General features: G+C 38.1%; 1 protein-coding gene across 2 annotated transcripts in view; it reads left to right on the top strand.

Annotated features, from left to right (window-relative positions):
* The window catches only part of CAPZA2 (capping actin protein of muscle Z-line subunit alpha 2), a 64,796-nt gene extending 57,077 nt beyond the window's left edge, over positions 1 to 7,719 (top strand). The window contains exons 8-10 of one of the 2 annotated variants that reach the window (XM_054726085.1): positions 2,196 to 2,267; positions 5,559 to 5,621; positions 6,335 to 7,719. In XM_054726085.1, coding sequence (XP_054582060.1) covers positions 2,196 to 2,267; positions 5,559 to 5,621; positions 6,335 to 6,475 — 276 coding nt within the window. In that variant the 3' untranslated portion in view covers positions 6,476 to 7,719. The remainder of the gene's footprint in view (positions 1 to 2,195; positions 2,268 to 5,558; positions 5,622 to 6,334) is intronic. The other variant, XM_054726086.1, reaches the window with a different exon arrangement.
* Positions 7,720 to 15,770: the final 8,051 nt, after the last annotated feature.

The following is a 15,770-nucleotide window of genomic DNA, read 5'->3' as shown; positions in this document are numbered from 1 at the left end:
TTTATTTTGCTGAATTGCTGGACCTTTTGCCATTCCCTAATCTATTTTTCACACTGCCATTAAAGAGATGATTTTTGAAATTTAAATCTGGATATGTTACTTGCTTGCTTACAAACATTTTAGCAGTATACTCTCACCTACTAGATAGTCTAGACATTTTTATGTGGCGTTTAAGGCCCAAAGTTGACTTGTTCCCTGCTGATACATATCTTTCCAGCCACTCCTCTCCCTCCCTGACTTCACACACATTCCATCCATAAGTACCTCCAAGCCTTCCTATATACTAGGTGTACCGGTTAATCGGATTTTTTTCAATAGATGAAGTTACACACATGTTAATATATATGCGATTTGATATGTATGCTATTTTGTTGTATTGACAACAAGCTTCAAAACTTCATATGTCAAATTTGCTGAAGGCGTTAACATCATAGATATTTTTACACTTAAAAATGTCAAATTTCGTGCCAAAAAAGGAGCATTTGCGGGAAGTTTGAATTCATTACTTTATTTTGAAGAAAAGTGCTGCTGAATACTTTGGGAAGCTTATGGTGAACATGCTCCATCTCAAGATACTTGTGAATGCTGGTTTAGATGCTTTAAAAGTGATGATTTCAATGTGAAAGACAAAGGCGTCCAGGTCAACCGAAAAAGTTGGAAGACCAACAGTTACAAGCATTATTGGATGAAGATGCGTGTCAAACTCAAAAACAACTTGCAGAAAGATTAAACGTTGCTCAGCAAACAATTACCAATCGTTTACAAGCAATGGGAAAGATTTTAAAGGAAGGAAAATGGGTGCCGCTTCAACTGAACGAAAGACAAATGGAAAACTGAAAAGTCATCAGTAAAATATTGCTTCAGCACGAAAGAAAGTCTTTTTTGTATCGAATTGTGACTGGCGATGAAAAGTGGATTTATTTTGAGAATCCCAAACGCACAAAATCATGGGTTGATCCAGGTCAACCGTCACCATTGACTGCAAGGCCAAATCGCTTCGGAAAAAAGACAATGCTCTGCGTTTGGTGAGATCAGGAAGGTGTAGTGTATTATGAGCTTCTAAAACCAGGTGAAACCGTTAATACTGATCGCTACTGACAACAAATAATCAATTTGGACCACGCTTTGATCGTGAAACAACCAGAATGTACCAGAAGACACAGCAAAGTAATTTTTCTTCATGATGACGCACCATCACACACTTCAAAACCAGTTAAAGACACGTTGAAAGATCTTGCCTGGGAAGTATTAACCCACCCGCTGTATTCACCAGACCTTGCTCCTTCAGATAACCACTTGTTCCGATCGATGGCACATGCACTTTCTGGGCAGCACTTCAAAACATATGAAGAAGTGGAAAATTGGGTCTCTGACTGGTTTGCCTCAAAACAAGAAAAGTTCTATAGGGGCGGTATCCACAAATTACCTGAAAGATAGGGAAATGTGTAGCTAGTGATGGACATTACTTTGAATAAAGCACTTTTGATGTTTCTCTTGAAATTAACATGTTTTCTTTGATTACAAAATCTGATATTATTAACCAGTTCACCTAGTAAAGCTGTTCTCGAAGCTTGGTTTCCTTATTTTCCCTGATTTGTCAGTCATTTTGCTAAACACAAGTGCAGTGTTACCTTTTTCTGAAATCCTTTTTTTTTAATGCTTAGAGAGAATCTGGAGTATTACTAATTTACTTTTTACATACCTGATACGTTGTGTTGAAATCTGAGGTCAGGGACTATTTTTTTTTAAAGTTATGTGTCCCTAGAACCTTCTTAATAGGAGGCATATATAGTAATCACTCAATTAATGTTTTGTTAATAAACTAATGCCTTTGAATTTGAGGAATTAAATTATTGGTAGAAATACACAAAAGAGGAGCAATGTTGGGGGGTAGTATTGTGAGCTCACTTTTGGAAACCTTGAGTTTAGCTATCAGTAGAATATTTATGAGGTAAAAATGTCCAGCAGTCAGAACAGTGGAGGGCTTGCCTGAGTGATTGCAGGAACTGCTAACTAGTATTCTCACTAGACTGAGGGCAGGAAGTGTTGCTGGGGTTTGAAAGGTCAGGAGTTCACCAGAGAAGTTTAGGTTACAGCTTAAATTGATAGTCACATACAATGATGTGATTGTCAAAGCCATGAGGATCATGATGGTTCCTGCCTATAATATGGTTTCTGCAATTTTTTTTCAATAGGTTCATTATTATGAAGATGGTAATGTTCAGCTAGTGAGTCATAAAGACATACAAGATTCCCTAACAGTGTCTGTAAGTAATTAATTCTAAAATAAAATGTAAACAACCTAATCCTTCTGTAAAACTAGAACAGTTTGGACGTAACATTTAAGCAATATTTCTGCTTCAGATTAAAGTGTTTTCAGGTAGATTAAAGATGGTAAGTAATGGACATTAGTCCCTAACTCTTTTTAGCAGCTTTATTGAGATATAATTCACATGCCATTCACCCTGTTAGAGTGTAAATTTCAATGTTTTTTAGTATGTTAACAGGATTGTATAATAATCAACACAGTCTAATTTAGAACATTTTTGTCCTCTAAAAATCCAGTACCCATTATCAATCACTCCCCATCCCCCCTACCTCATCCCCACCAGCCCTATCAAAGCACTCTCAGGACTAGATAACCATGAATCTGATTTTCTGACTATGGATTTGCCTATTCTTGACCTGTCAAATAAATGGAATCCTATAATATGTGGTCTTTTATGACTGGCTTTTTTCACTTAGCATGTTTTTAGGGTTCATTCATGTTGGAGCAAATATCAGTATTTCGTTCCTTTTCATTGCCAAGTAATATTTCATATACCATATTTTATTCTCTTATTAGTTGCTGAACATTTGTGTTGTTTTCTACTTTTTGCTGCTATGACCTTTCGTGTAAAAATTTTTGTGCAGACATTTGTTATAATTTCTCTTTGGTATATATGTGGCAGTGGAATTGCTGGGTCATAGGGGATTAACCTTTTGAAAAACTGCCAGGCTGTTTCCACAGTGGCTGCATTATTTTACATTTCCATCAGTCATATATGAGGATTCCAGTTTTCCCACATCCTCGCCAAAATTTATGTCTGTTTTTTTGGTTATAGCCATCCTAGTTAGTATGAAATGGTATCTCATGGTTTTTATTTACATATTCCTGATGGATAATGATAATGAGCATCTTTTCATATATTTATTGGTCATTTATGTATTAAAAATGTCTGTTCAGATTCTTAATTGGTTATTTGTATTTTATTGTTGAGTTGTAGGTTATATATTCTGGATACAAATCCTGTATCAGAAATATGATTTGCAAATTTTACCTCCCATTCTATGTATTTTTTCATTTTCTTGATAGTATCATCTGCAGAACAAAATATTTTGTTTTGTTTTGTTTTGTTAAGCCTCACCCAAGGATATATTTTTCCCATTGATTTTCAGAGAGAGTAGAAGGGAGGAGAGAGGAAAGGAAAAAGAGAGAAACATCCATGTGAGAGAGGCACATCTATTGGTTGCCTCCTGCACATGCCCTGACCCACTCCAGACCTGCAACCCAGGTGCGTGCCCTTGACCAGGAATCGAACCCATGACCTTTCACTCCATGGACCAGTGCGCTAAACATGGAGCCACACCAGCCTGGGCAAAATTTCAGTTTTTATGTAGTCCGTTTGTTTCTTTTGTTGCTTGTGCTTTTGGTCCATTAATAGAAACCATTGCCTAACCCACAGTCATGAAGATTTACCTTGAGTGTTTTTTCTATGAATTTTACGTTTTAGCTCTTAAATTTACATCTCTGATCCTTTACTTAACCTTTATGTTTGTGTTGTATGCTTTTTTTTTTCTATTATGATTATAATTTAATGAAGTTTTTTAAAGTTCAGCTTTCAAATTCGAGAAACTTTGAACTTGATTTTACTTCCCTGAAAAGTTTTTTCACACATTCTTTCCATTGCACGTGCATCTATGTCTTTGTGAATTTTCATTGCCCCAAGGATATGAATAATATAATATTACTGTGACATTCTCACAGAGGCATTTGTGTTGTGCTAAGTGGTACTCTTCTTGCAAAATTTGCTAATATCTGGTTCTCCATGAGACATTGTATTCGGTATAGTTTCTATATCATGAACATGCATAAACAGGGTATTTAGTTATTATCTTCTTTGAGGAGCTTGACATTGGGCAAAGATTCTTCTTACGAGACATTTGTTGCTCTGGCCAGTTTGGATCAGTGGATAGAGCATTGGGCCATGAACTGACGGGTCCAGGGTCGATTCCGGTCAAGGGCACATATCTCTGTTGCAGGCTCAATCCCTGGCCCTGGTGGAGGTTCATGTGGGAGGCAACCCATCGATGTTTCTCCCTATCTCTCCCCCTCCCTTCCATTCTCTCTAAAAATCAATGGAAAAATACCCTCGGATGAGGATTAACAAAAAAACAGAAAGAGACATTGTCTACAAAAATTATAGACTGTGGTGGTGTGAGAAATGGTTATTATAGTAATTAAAATTAACTACTAATATCTCAATTTGTGCTGAGTTTTTTTAGGAATGTGTTTTTCACTTTATCTTATAGTTTTCATTGTTGTTTTATTGTTTTTAGACAGAGAAAAATGTATCCATTATATAAATATATATTTGTAAATATATATATAAGTTGATCCTTAAACAATATGGGGACTAGGGGTACCAACTTTCTTCATGGTTGAAAATCTGCATATATCTTGACTCCCCCAAAACTTCACTAATAGTCGACTGTTGACCATAAGCCTTACTGATAACAGTCGATTAACACATTTTATATATTATATGTATCATATAAAGTATTCTTACAGTAAAGTAAGCTAGAGAAAAAAATGTTATTAAGAAAATTATAAGAAAAATATATTTACAGTACTGTATTTATTGAAAAAATCCAAATATTAAAAAAGTGGACTCCTACAGTTCAAACCCATGTTGTTCAAGGGTCAACTATGAATGATATAGTAAGGTATTTTGAGAATTTTACATTAACACTGTTCTATACAAAAGTCTAGATTTTCATTAACATTACTGTTAGCAAAAAAAAAAAAAAAAAAAAAAAATCAAAGAAAGCCACGCATTAGAAAGTTTAAAGAATTCCGGAATATATTTCAACAATACAATAAATTTACCTTAAACTTTAAAATATGCTCTTCCTAATTGGTAATATATTAAGGTATTATGTATAGAATGATATTTAGGTATAGTCATTAATTAGGAATCTGACTTCTTACCTATAAAGATTATCTAATAGAATACATGTCAAGTGTTATAATTGCATTTTTCAGCAAAGTGTATTATTACAATTTTCTTTCTTTAACCAGTGAAACTCTGAGACCAGCCTCATTCTATACATTTTTCAATTTTTTTTTCCTAGTTCCCCTTGGACTTAGAATAATTCTCTTACAGTATTTTCCCTTTATTACAATTTCTATTGGTTATTTATTAAATTATAACATTTTTAACCATGCCTATTTAAAAATAATAGTGGTATAGTTTTAAATTAATATTTTATTCACTTTTGGTTTTGTTTTTATTCAGAATGAGGTGCAAACAGCAAAAGAATTTATAAAGATAGTAGAAGCTGCAGAAAATGAATACCAGGTATGATCTTCAAAATTCTTTTATCTATATTTCCTTATTAATAATGGCACTGAAAAATTTAATTTTAGTCATAAGCCTGAATTTTTTTCAGTGTTTCACTGCGGTAAGACGTAGTCTTTTTGTGTGTTTTTTGTTTGTTTTTACTTCAAGGGCAAACTTGTGAAGTGTAGCAAAACTCAAGTATTATTCAAAATTTGCCAAGGTTTTAAATGATTGTTTCTGATTGGAAATTTTTATTTAGGAAGTGTTTCCCAAAGCATTTGGATTATGTATCTGCTAAGATCATATTTCATTTTGTATTCTGCTTTTTACATTGAACATAAACATTTAATTTGTGTTTTCATTCCTTACAAAGTTTTCATTCCTTACAAAGAGTAATTTGTGAAATTGCTCTGAGTGAATAATAGTAAAATAGATCCAAAATTAGAATGCTCAAATGTTAACTCATTTATACACTTGCTTTTAGCCAAAAGGCCAAGAAGCGATGTGTTAACTCATTTATAATTTCATTTCATTTTAATTTAATTATTCAAAATGATAAGCATTTTCTTTTAGCTGCTTTTAAACAGCTTTTTTAAACATATTGGGATTTTGACTTTTAAAAGCAATGAAGCAGGCCGCCATAATAATGTTTTTTCCTAAAACACCTATGTGTTTTATAAATTGTTCTGTTCCTTTAATTTCTTTAAACCTTTAACCACTTTTTTTCATAGACTGCCATCAGTGAGAATTATCAGACAATGTCGGACACTACTTTCAAAGCCTTACGTCGACAGTTGCCAGTTACACGCACTAAGATTGATTGGAACAAGATCCTCAGCTACAAGATTGGCAAAGAAATGCAGAATGCATAAGATGAACATTGCATGATCGGATCATTTTAGTGTCTTTGTGTTTTTAAAAAAATTATTGCAAAATTATTCAGAATGATCAAACTACCCAGCCAGGTGGGCTGTTGCCATTTAAAGATCACTGTAATTAGTTTGGTTAGAGCACAAAGCTTAGCTAATCAGCCATTATTTTTTATTTCTTTTGTTCAAAGAGGATTGAAAATTAGTTTAAATGTCTTTCACTTTCTGTTATGTCTTTCTTACAATGAAGAGATGATTCCTCTAGTTTAATATTAAAGTTTTTGAAGTGTTTCAAAAATATTTTAATTACCATAACCCTAAAATTATTGTCTTTTGGTTTATGAAGTGTGTAACTTTTGATATTTGCCAGTTCTTTTTAAAGGGGTCAGTAATGGTGGTTGATGGATTTAGCCATATATGCTGCTGAAGAAATTGCCTACCTTTTCCCCCTCACCTCTTCCAATTATGTAAGATTGAGATTAGAGGGAAAGCATTTTCTATACCAATTGTGTTTAAAGCTTTCAAGAAGGTTATTTAGCTAGCTTAGTGTTTAACTAAACTCTTTTTAAACAAGGCCAAGGTCTAATGCTGTTTTGAGATTCTAAAATTAAATGAAAAACTTATTTCAGAATGCATATAATGCTTTTTTCTTGTGAGTTATGCAAATTAGCTTGAATTCCATATGTTCTCGAGTTATTTTTATCATGAAGCCACAAATGTATTATAACAAGGCAAATTGTAATATATATATAATCCTGAACTATGACCATGTCTCAGTTTTTTTGTTTTGTTTTTTTTCTTGGATTGAAAAGTACTGAAATTCCATGTGACATTAAGATGAAAATTTTATTTATTTGAGTAGAAAATCACTTACCAGTGAGTCATATATTATTTTAAAATACTTCCTTTAAAAATTGTGATTCTTAACTGGTTGTAAATTAGAAAAGCTGGGAGTACATAAGGTATGCAGTCACAGTCTAAATTTTTCCATCTTCCTGTGCATCATATGCATGTTTATAATATTTTTAAAAATACAATTACTGATGCTACAGGGATTCCAAGCCTGTGATGAATGTTAGTATTTAATATAGGGAGTGGATTGGATTATGGTTTCATCAATCAAGTACCGCTTATTATACTCCAGTGGAATTCTTTCCTCACATACTCCTGCAAATGTCTGGGCCTGGAAATGTTTTTTTAAAAAATACCACTTTTATTATGCACAATAAAATATTTCATTAGCTTGAGTTGTATAGATTTTTAAAATTTTCTTAATGAAAGCATATTGTTTAATTTCTTTTTAAAAATCACTGTTGGGCATTGAAAATATGTAATTTTGACATTTTCAGTTAAATCGTTTTCTCTATTTTTAAAATACAAGTTTTATCATATTGGGATTCCTTAAGAAAATGAATTGGCAAATTTAAGACATTTTCAACAGTCTGATGATGATTCTGAAGTAAATACTAGATTAATCTTTAAAGATTTTTTAATGATTTTTAAATATTATTTTATTGCAAGGTAACAGCAGGCATGCAATAGTTACTTTGTTTACAAGAGGTACAGCTAAAACCACAAACAACTTTTGCCAGTAAGCTTGAAAATTCAAAGACAGAACCAAATAATACATTTTTAATAAATGTAATGTACCTCAGAAGAAACACAAATGTGATTTAGCCAACCTGACTCAAGAAGAAACAGAAAACTTAAACGGCCATATAACATTTAAATCAAAGTGGTTTCCCTCCTCCCTACCCCCTGTCCTCTGTAATGGTGGGTAAATAACAAAAAGGTTCAAAAGGGTTCTACCAAATAACTAATTCTATCCAAAAAAAAAAAAAAAGAAAAAGAGGAAATCTTTATAAATTCATTTATGTGGCTAAAATAATCTTGATAACAAAACCAGAAAAGAAAATGACAGGTCACTTTTACTTATGTATATATGAACAAAACTAATCCAATAATATTGAGAAATTTGTAATATCACATGGTTGGATTTTTTCCAGAAATGTAAGAGTGGTTTTAAACTGCTATTATAAATTACTAGAGGCCCAGTGCACAAATTCGTGCACAGCTGGGGTTTAGCCAGACCACCCCAATCTGGGCTGGCCGGAGGAGGGGTCACGGGAGGTTTACTGGCCGGCCCTGCTCCTGATCAGGGTAGGGGTGGCCAACAGGGGTGGGGCCAGCCGGGGGGAAGGGTAAGGACGGTTGGTGGGCTAGCCCCACCCCCTGGCCAAACTCTGGGTCAAGGGGACAATTTGCATATTAGGCTTTTATTATATAGGATAATCCACACATGCAGAGAAAACAGTACTAATCACAGTTCCTAGTCGGGGGCAGAAGGGGAGCGAGGAAAGAATGAAGAGAAGGAGAAGGGGGAAGAGAGGAAGGAAATCACGGACCTACATCCCTCATGAACACAAATGCAAAACGGTGGGGAAAATATTAGCAAATGAAGCACTATATAAAAAAAATTCATCATGACCTAGTGAAGCTTATTTCAGGAATGCAAGGTGATTTAACATTCAAAGCATCAATAAATATAACTTACCATATTAGCAATACAAAGATGAAAAGCCACATGGTCATATTAATTAGAGAAAAAAGATTTGATAAAATTCTCAATTTAGAAATATAAAGAGCATCCAGAAAACACCTAGAGTTTCATATTACATTTAGTGATAAAATGACAAACACTTTGTCATAAAATCAGGAACAAAGCAAGAACACCTACTCTCACCATTTCTGTTCAACATTATACTGGAGGTCCTAGATAGGAAAGTAAGACAAGAATCAAAGTTTTGTTCACCAGCTTTCTCTGTTGGTTCTTAGGTGGCACGTCTCTGGGAAGGTCTGCATGGCGGTTTTGCAAACTCAAAGACCTCTCTGGGTCCCTGGGCAGCAGCTGCTGCTGGAGCCACTAGTGCTGCTGCTACTCTCGCCACTGCCACCCTTGGCGTTCGCGCTTACCGCTGGAGCAGGCAAGGGATGTGGGACTCCCTCGATGCATAGGGAAATGGGGGGGAGGGGGACGGGAAGCAGGGGCCGCTGATGGCAACGAGCACTGCAGTGCTGTATGGCTGGCTCTGGTAGCAGCCCTTGTGCCTCATGTGGGGTGCACCCAGGCCTTTCCAGCGGCGAACCTAAGACTTAAAGATTTTTTAAAACTATGTTTTTATTGATTTTTTTTTTGAGAGAGGGGAAAGGAGAGGAAGAGAGAGAGAAGCCTTGATCAGCTGCCTTCTGCACACCCTGTACTGGGGAATGAGCCTGCAACCCGGGCATGTGTCCTGACTGGGAATTAACCAGCAACCTCTTGATGCATGGGTCCACACTCAACCACTGTGCTACGGGGGCCGGAGGTCTGTGAACCTTTGATAAGCTCAGCTGTATCAATTGGGCTATTGTGGGTTTGTATCCCCTAAAGGTTGATTGCTTTGGCTCTGCCTTATGACCTCGAATGCTTTCTTAAAAATACATATGACTTTTTAAGGTGGTGTGCATATGAAAGGAAATATTTATCAAGATAATTCAGAACGTAGTGTGAAATAATGGTTGTGCAATAGAGTAGTCTTTTATGGTCTAAAATTAGCATTTTATTAGTGCAAAATGGGAATCCAGCATAACTGAAAGCTTCAGGGATGTAGTTTTACTAGGATCCATTATGTCTGTGTGAATAGGCTGAAATGTGGAGAGAAGAGCAAAATCAGCAAGAACTATTAGGAGGCTGTCTCAGTAATGTAGTTGAAAGAATGCTGGTTTGGTCTGGGGTGATAACTAGGCTGTGACTTCAAAAGATGGGTTGTGGAATCCTATCTAATAATCCTATCTAATAATAGACAAATATGCAAATTGACCATACATCCGACACACCCACAAGCCACGCCCACCATCCAATCAGAGCGAGTATGCAAATTAACCCAAATCAAGATGGCTACAGCCACAGAGAGCAAGGTTTCCTAGGTAACAGAGGAAGCCAAGCTTTCCGACAGCCGTTGCAGGCCTAAGCCTCCACTCAAGCTACAAAGTTTCAATTACAGAAGGTAAACAAATTCAAACAAATGGCAGCAGAATGGAGCTTGAGAGAGCAGGCCAGGGTTGCCGCCAGCAACAGGGGAAGCAAAGCTTTCCGCACATCCTGGCCGGGCCCACCCGCTTAAGGCAACAAAGTTTCAATTATAACCCCAACACAAATGGCTACTCTTGGAGGGAGCTCCAGGCTTGGCTTCACTCCAGGCTACAAAGTTTCAATTGTAGAAGGAAAATAAATTCCAGATACCAGGGCCTCCGCTTGCGTTGCCAGGGGGCGTGGCCGGCCTGCAAACCACCACAGGCCCCTCGCTCAGGCCGCCCCACGCCCCAAGGGAACCCCACCCTGATACAGGACACCCTTCAGGGCAAACCAGCTGGCCCCCACCCCTGCACCAGGCCTCTATCCTATCTAATAAAAGAGTAATATGCAGATTGATCAACACACAATATAGCTGCCCCGATATGGTCAAAGATCCTGCCCCCATGTGGACACAAGATGGCCACCACAAGATGGCCAGCAGGAGAGGGCGGTTGGGAGGCACCCGGCCTGCAAGGGAGGGCAGTTGAGAAGGACCAGGCCTGCAAGGGAGGGCAGTTGGAGGTGATCAACCCTGCAGGAGAGGGCAGTTAGGGGTAACCAGGTCGGCAGAGGAGGGAAGTTGGGGGCAAACAGGCTGGCAGCAGAGTGGTTAGGGGGTGATCAGGCTGGCAGGCAGAAGCAGTTAGGGGCAATCAGGAAGGCAGGCAGGCAAGCAGTTGGGAGCCAGCAGTCCTGGATTGTGAGAGGGATGTCCAACTGCCTGTTTAGGCCCGATCCCAGGCAGTCAGACATCCCTTGAGGGGTCCCAGATTGGAGAGGGTACAGGCTGGGCTGAGGGACAACCCCCCTCCGTGCACAAATTTCGTGCACTGGGCCTCCGTCTAAAGACGGAGCCGGAGAGGACGGGGCAGCTGAGTGCCTGGCTGGCGTTCTCTAGCGGGAAGGAGATAAAAGCTCCAGACTGCGCTGAACCCCAGCTCCAACTGCACTGAACCCCAGTTCCAGGCGAGACCCTGAGGACCCAGGCTCATACTGGGGGAATCTGGGCTGTAATGCAGAAACTCAGGGCAGCGGTGAAAGGCAGAGCTCCGGAGGCGCGCACATGAATGCCCGCAGAAGACGGACTGTTGACTGTGCCACTGGATTGCCCTGGCAGGAAGGAGACAAAAGCTCCAGACTGTGCTGAACCCTAGTTCTGACTGCGCTGAACCCTAGTTCCAGGCGAGAATCTGGGAATCCAGATTCATTGGGGGAGAGACTAGACTGGTTGGCAGCGGGTGAAACTCCAGGGTGCCTTTCTCTCAGAGGTGCTTGCAGCTAGTACCGAGGGACACTGAGGGACACTGAGACCCAGGAACCTCATAGGGCGGGGCTGACGGGAAGCCAAGGCTGTAGGCTCCACCCTGAAACTCCGCCCCATCCAAGCTGAGCACATAGACTTTTACAATTTTGCAAGTCTAGTCGAATAAGGCTGTCTCCCGGCGAAGACACAGCTGATCCTCACAGCCAATTGGCCTGGAGGTCAACTCCTCCCACTGATACCAACAACAATCAAAACTTAACTACAACAAGGCTGTACACACAGTCCATAAAGGGGTGCACCAAGAGTGTCCACCTCAGGTAACTGGGGAGGCCGAGCCACTGGCCCATATAGGACAACTAGCACACCAAGCTACCCTACCAACTCAGGGAAGCAGCGAAAATGCAGAGACAAAGAAACAGATCAAAAACCAAAGAAATGGAGGAAAACAAACGACTGGAGATAGAGTTCAAAACCACAGTTATAAGGTTTTTCAAGAATTTCCTAGAAAAGGCCCATAAATTTAGTGAGACCCTCGAGGATATGGAAAAGGACCAACTAGAAATTAAACATACACTGACTGAAATAAAAAAATATACAGACACCCAACAGCAAACTAGAGGAACGCAAGAATCAAGTCAAAGATTTGAAATACAAAGAAGCAAAAATCACTCAACTGGAAAAGCTAAAAGAAAAAAGAATCCAAAAATTTGAAGATAGTGTAAGAAGCCTCTGGGACAACTTCAAGCGTACCAACATCAGATGACATGATACTATACATAGAAAACCCCAAAGACTCCATCAAAAAACTACTAGACCTAATAAATTAATTTGGCAATGTAGCAGGATAGAAAATTAACACCCAGAAATCTATGGCCTTTTTATACACCAATAATGAACTCACAGAAAGAGAAATGGAAAAAAAAATCCCATTTACCATTGCACCAAAAAAATTAAGATACCTAGGAATAAACTTAACTAAGGACATAAAAGACCTGTACTCGGAAAACTACAGGACATTGAAAAAAGAGATAGAGGAAGACATAAACAAATGGAAGAACATACCATGTTCATGGATTGGTAGAATCAACATCATTAAAATGTCCATACTACCTAAAGCAATCTATAGAGTCAATGCAATACCTATTAAAATACCAATGGCATATTTCAAAGATCTAGAACAAACTCTACAAAAATTCATCTGGAATAAAAAAAGACCCCAAATAGCCACAGCTATCCTGAGAAAGAAGAACAAAGTTGGAGGGATCACAATACTAGACATCAAGCTATATTACAAAGCCACTGTTCTCAAAACTGCCTGGTACTGGCACAAGAACAGACATATAGACCAATGGAACAGAATAGAGAACCCAGAAATTGACCCAAGCCATTATACTCAATATTTGACAAAGGAGGCAAGAGCATACAATGGAGTCAATACAGTCTCTTTAAAAAATGGTGCTGGGAAATTTGGACAGATATATGCAAAAAAAAATGAAACTAGATCACCAACTTACACCATACACAGAAACAAACTAAAAATGGATAAAGGACTTGAATGTAAGACGGGAAACCATAAAAATCCTACAAGACTCCATAGGCAGCAAAATTGCAAACATGTCGTAGCAATATCTTTACAGACACAGATCCTAGGGCAAGAGAGACTAAGGAGAAAATAAACAAATGGGACTACATCAAAATAAAAAGCTTCTGCACAGCAAAAGAAGCCATCAACAAAACAACAAGAAAGCCCACTGCATGGGAGAACATGTTTGCCAATGTTATCTCTGATAAGGGTTTAATCTCCAACATTTACAGGAAACTCATACAACTTAACAAAAGGAAGATAATCCAATCAAAAATGGGCAAGGGGTCTAAATAGACACTTTTCGAAAGAGGACATTCAGAAAGTCAAGAGACATATGAAAACATGCTCAAAGTCACTAATAATCTAAGAGATGCAGATCAAAACAACAATGAGGTACCACCTCACACCTGTCAGAATGGCTATCATTAACAAATCAACAAACAACAAGTGCTGGAGAGGATGCTGAGAAAAAGGAACCCTCCTTCACTGTTGGTGGGAATGAAGACTGGTGCAGCCACTGTAGAAAACAGTATGGCGTTTCCTCAAAAATTTAAAAATGGAATTGCCATTTGATCCAGTAATACCACTTCTAGGAATATGTCCCAAGAAAACAGAAACACCAATTAGAAAGGATATATGCATCTCTATGTTCATAGCAGCACAATTACAATAGCTAAGATTTGGAAACAGCCTAAGTGCCCATCAGCAGATGAGTGGATTAGAAAGCTATGGTACATCTACACAATGGAATACTACACCACTTTAAAAAAAGAAGGAATTCTTACCCTTTGCAGCAGCATGGATGGAACTGGAGAGCATTATGCTAAGTGAAATAAGCCAGACAATGAAAGAAAAATGCCACATGATCTCACTCATTTATGGATAATAAAGAACATTATAACCTGATGAACAGAAAGATAGATACAGAGGCAGAGAAGCATTGAACAGACTGTCAAATTACAACGGGAAGGCTGGGGAGGGAGGAGGGAGGTAAGAGATCCACCGAAGGACTTTATGCATGCATATAAGCATAACCTATGGATGCAAGACACTGGAGGGGTGGGATGAGGGCATGTGCTGGGAGGTAGAGGAGGCCGAGGGAAGGTCAATGGGGCAGGGGGGGGGGGGGGCGGGAGTCATATGTACTACTATTGGTAATACTTTAAACAATAATAATAAATAAATAAATAAATAGGCACATACCTGGGTTGCAGGTTGGACACATCAATGTTTCTCTCTCTCTCTCCCCCCCTCCCCCACCTTTCCATTCTCTCTGAAAAAAATCAATGGGAAAAATATCCTCACTCCTTGAGTGAAGATTAAAAGTAATAATAATTACTGTAAAATGACAGAGAATATATATGTATTTAGATTCAATACACAATTTCAGCATATAAAGAACAAAAAATATGCAAGATTTTAAAATGTTGCACATGGCTTATCGAAAGTGTGCATTGAGCATTAGAAATAATTCATAACTTCTGGTTTGCCTGGAGTCACTGACAGAACACCTGCTACCCCTGAGAGTTTCCTATTTGATCATGGCTTTCTATCTTTGCTTTTTTAAAATACATTTTTATTGATTTCAGAGAGGAAGGGAGAGGCAAAGGGAGAGAAAGATAGGAACATCAGTGATGAGAGAGAATCATTGATCGACTGCCTCCTGCAGTCCCCCCCCCCCCCCCCCCCCCCCCCGCTCCCCACACACACACATTAGGAATCCAGCCCAGGCATGTGCTCTGACAGGGAATCAAACCATGACCTCCTGGTTCATAGGTCGACACTCCACCACAGAGCCGCACCGGCAGGGCCTGCCTTACAATGTTTGTAAGTTCCTTCCTAGGGCAGGTTAAAATCTTTAAAACATCCATTTTAATTAAAAAAAGTGGTAACTCATTGTACACAAAAAGAAGTTATTGTTAATATTTTATTTGGAAAAGCTTCCCCATGTAATTTCAAGCATATTAAATTGGCCTAATTAGTTTTAAATGTTTCTTATATAAGGAGAATAAATCCTTGAGGTATTCCAGGGCCCATTGAATAACTCAAAGTCTTCTCTCGGTAAAAAAGTCTCTTAAAATTTAAACTTTGTGAAGGTTGTCAAATATACTTAACCAAAAGTTTATATCATAAACATGCTGTAATTATATAAAAACAAATACATATTTTATGATAATAACTTTAAAAGACATTAATCAAACTTAAACTGCTTTTTAAAATTTATTGTTGAAAGTATTGCAGATGTCCCCTTTTATTTCCTCCATTAATCCCCTCTACCCCACTCCCACATCCTCCCCAGGCCTTCACCACACCATTGTCTGTGTCCATGGGTTAT

Source organism: Eptesicus fuscus, chromosome 14, assembly GCF_027574615.1.
Source record: "Eptesicus fuscus isolate TK198812 chromosome 14, DD_ASM_mEF_20220401, whole genome shotgun sequence".
Lineage (NCBI taxonomy): Eukaryota > Metazoa > Chordata > Mammalia > Chiroptera > Vespertilionidae > Eptesicus > Eptesicus fuscus.
Note: the sequence above shows the minus strand (reverse complement) of the source record. Positions and strands in the feature narration are given on the sequence as shown.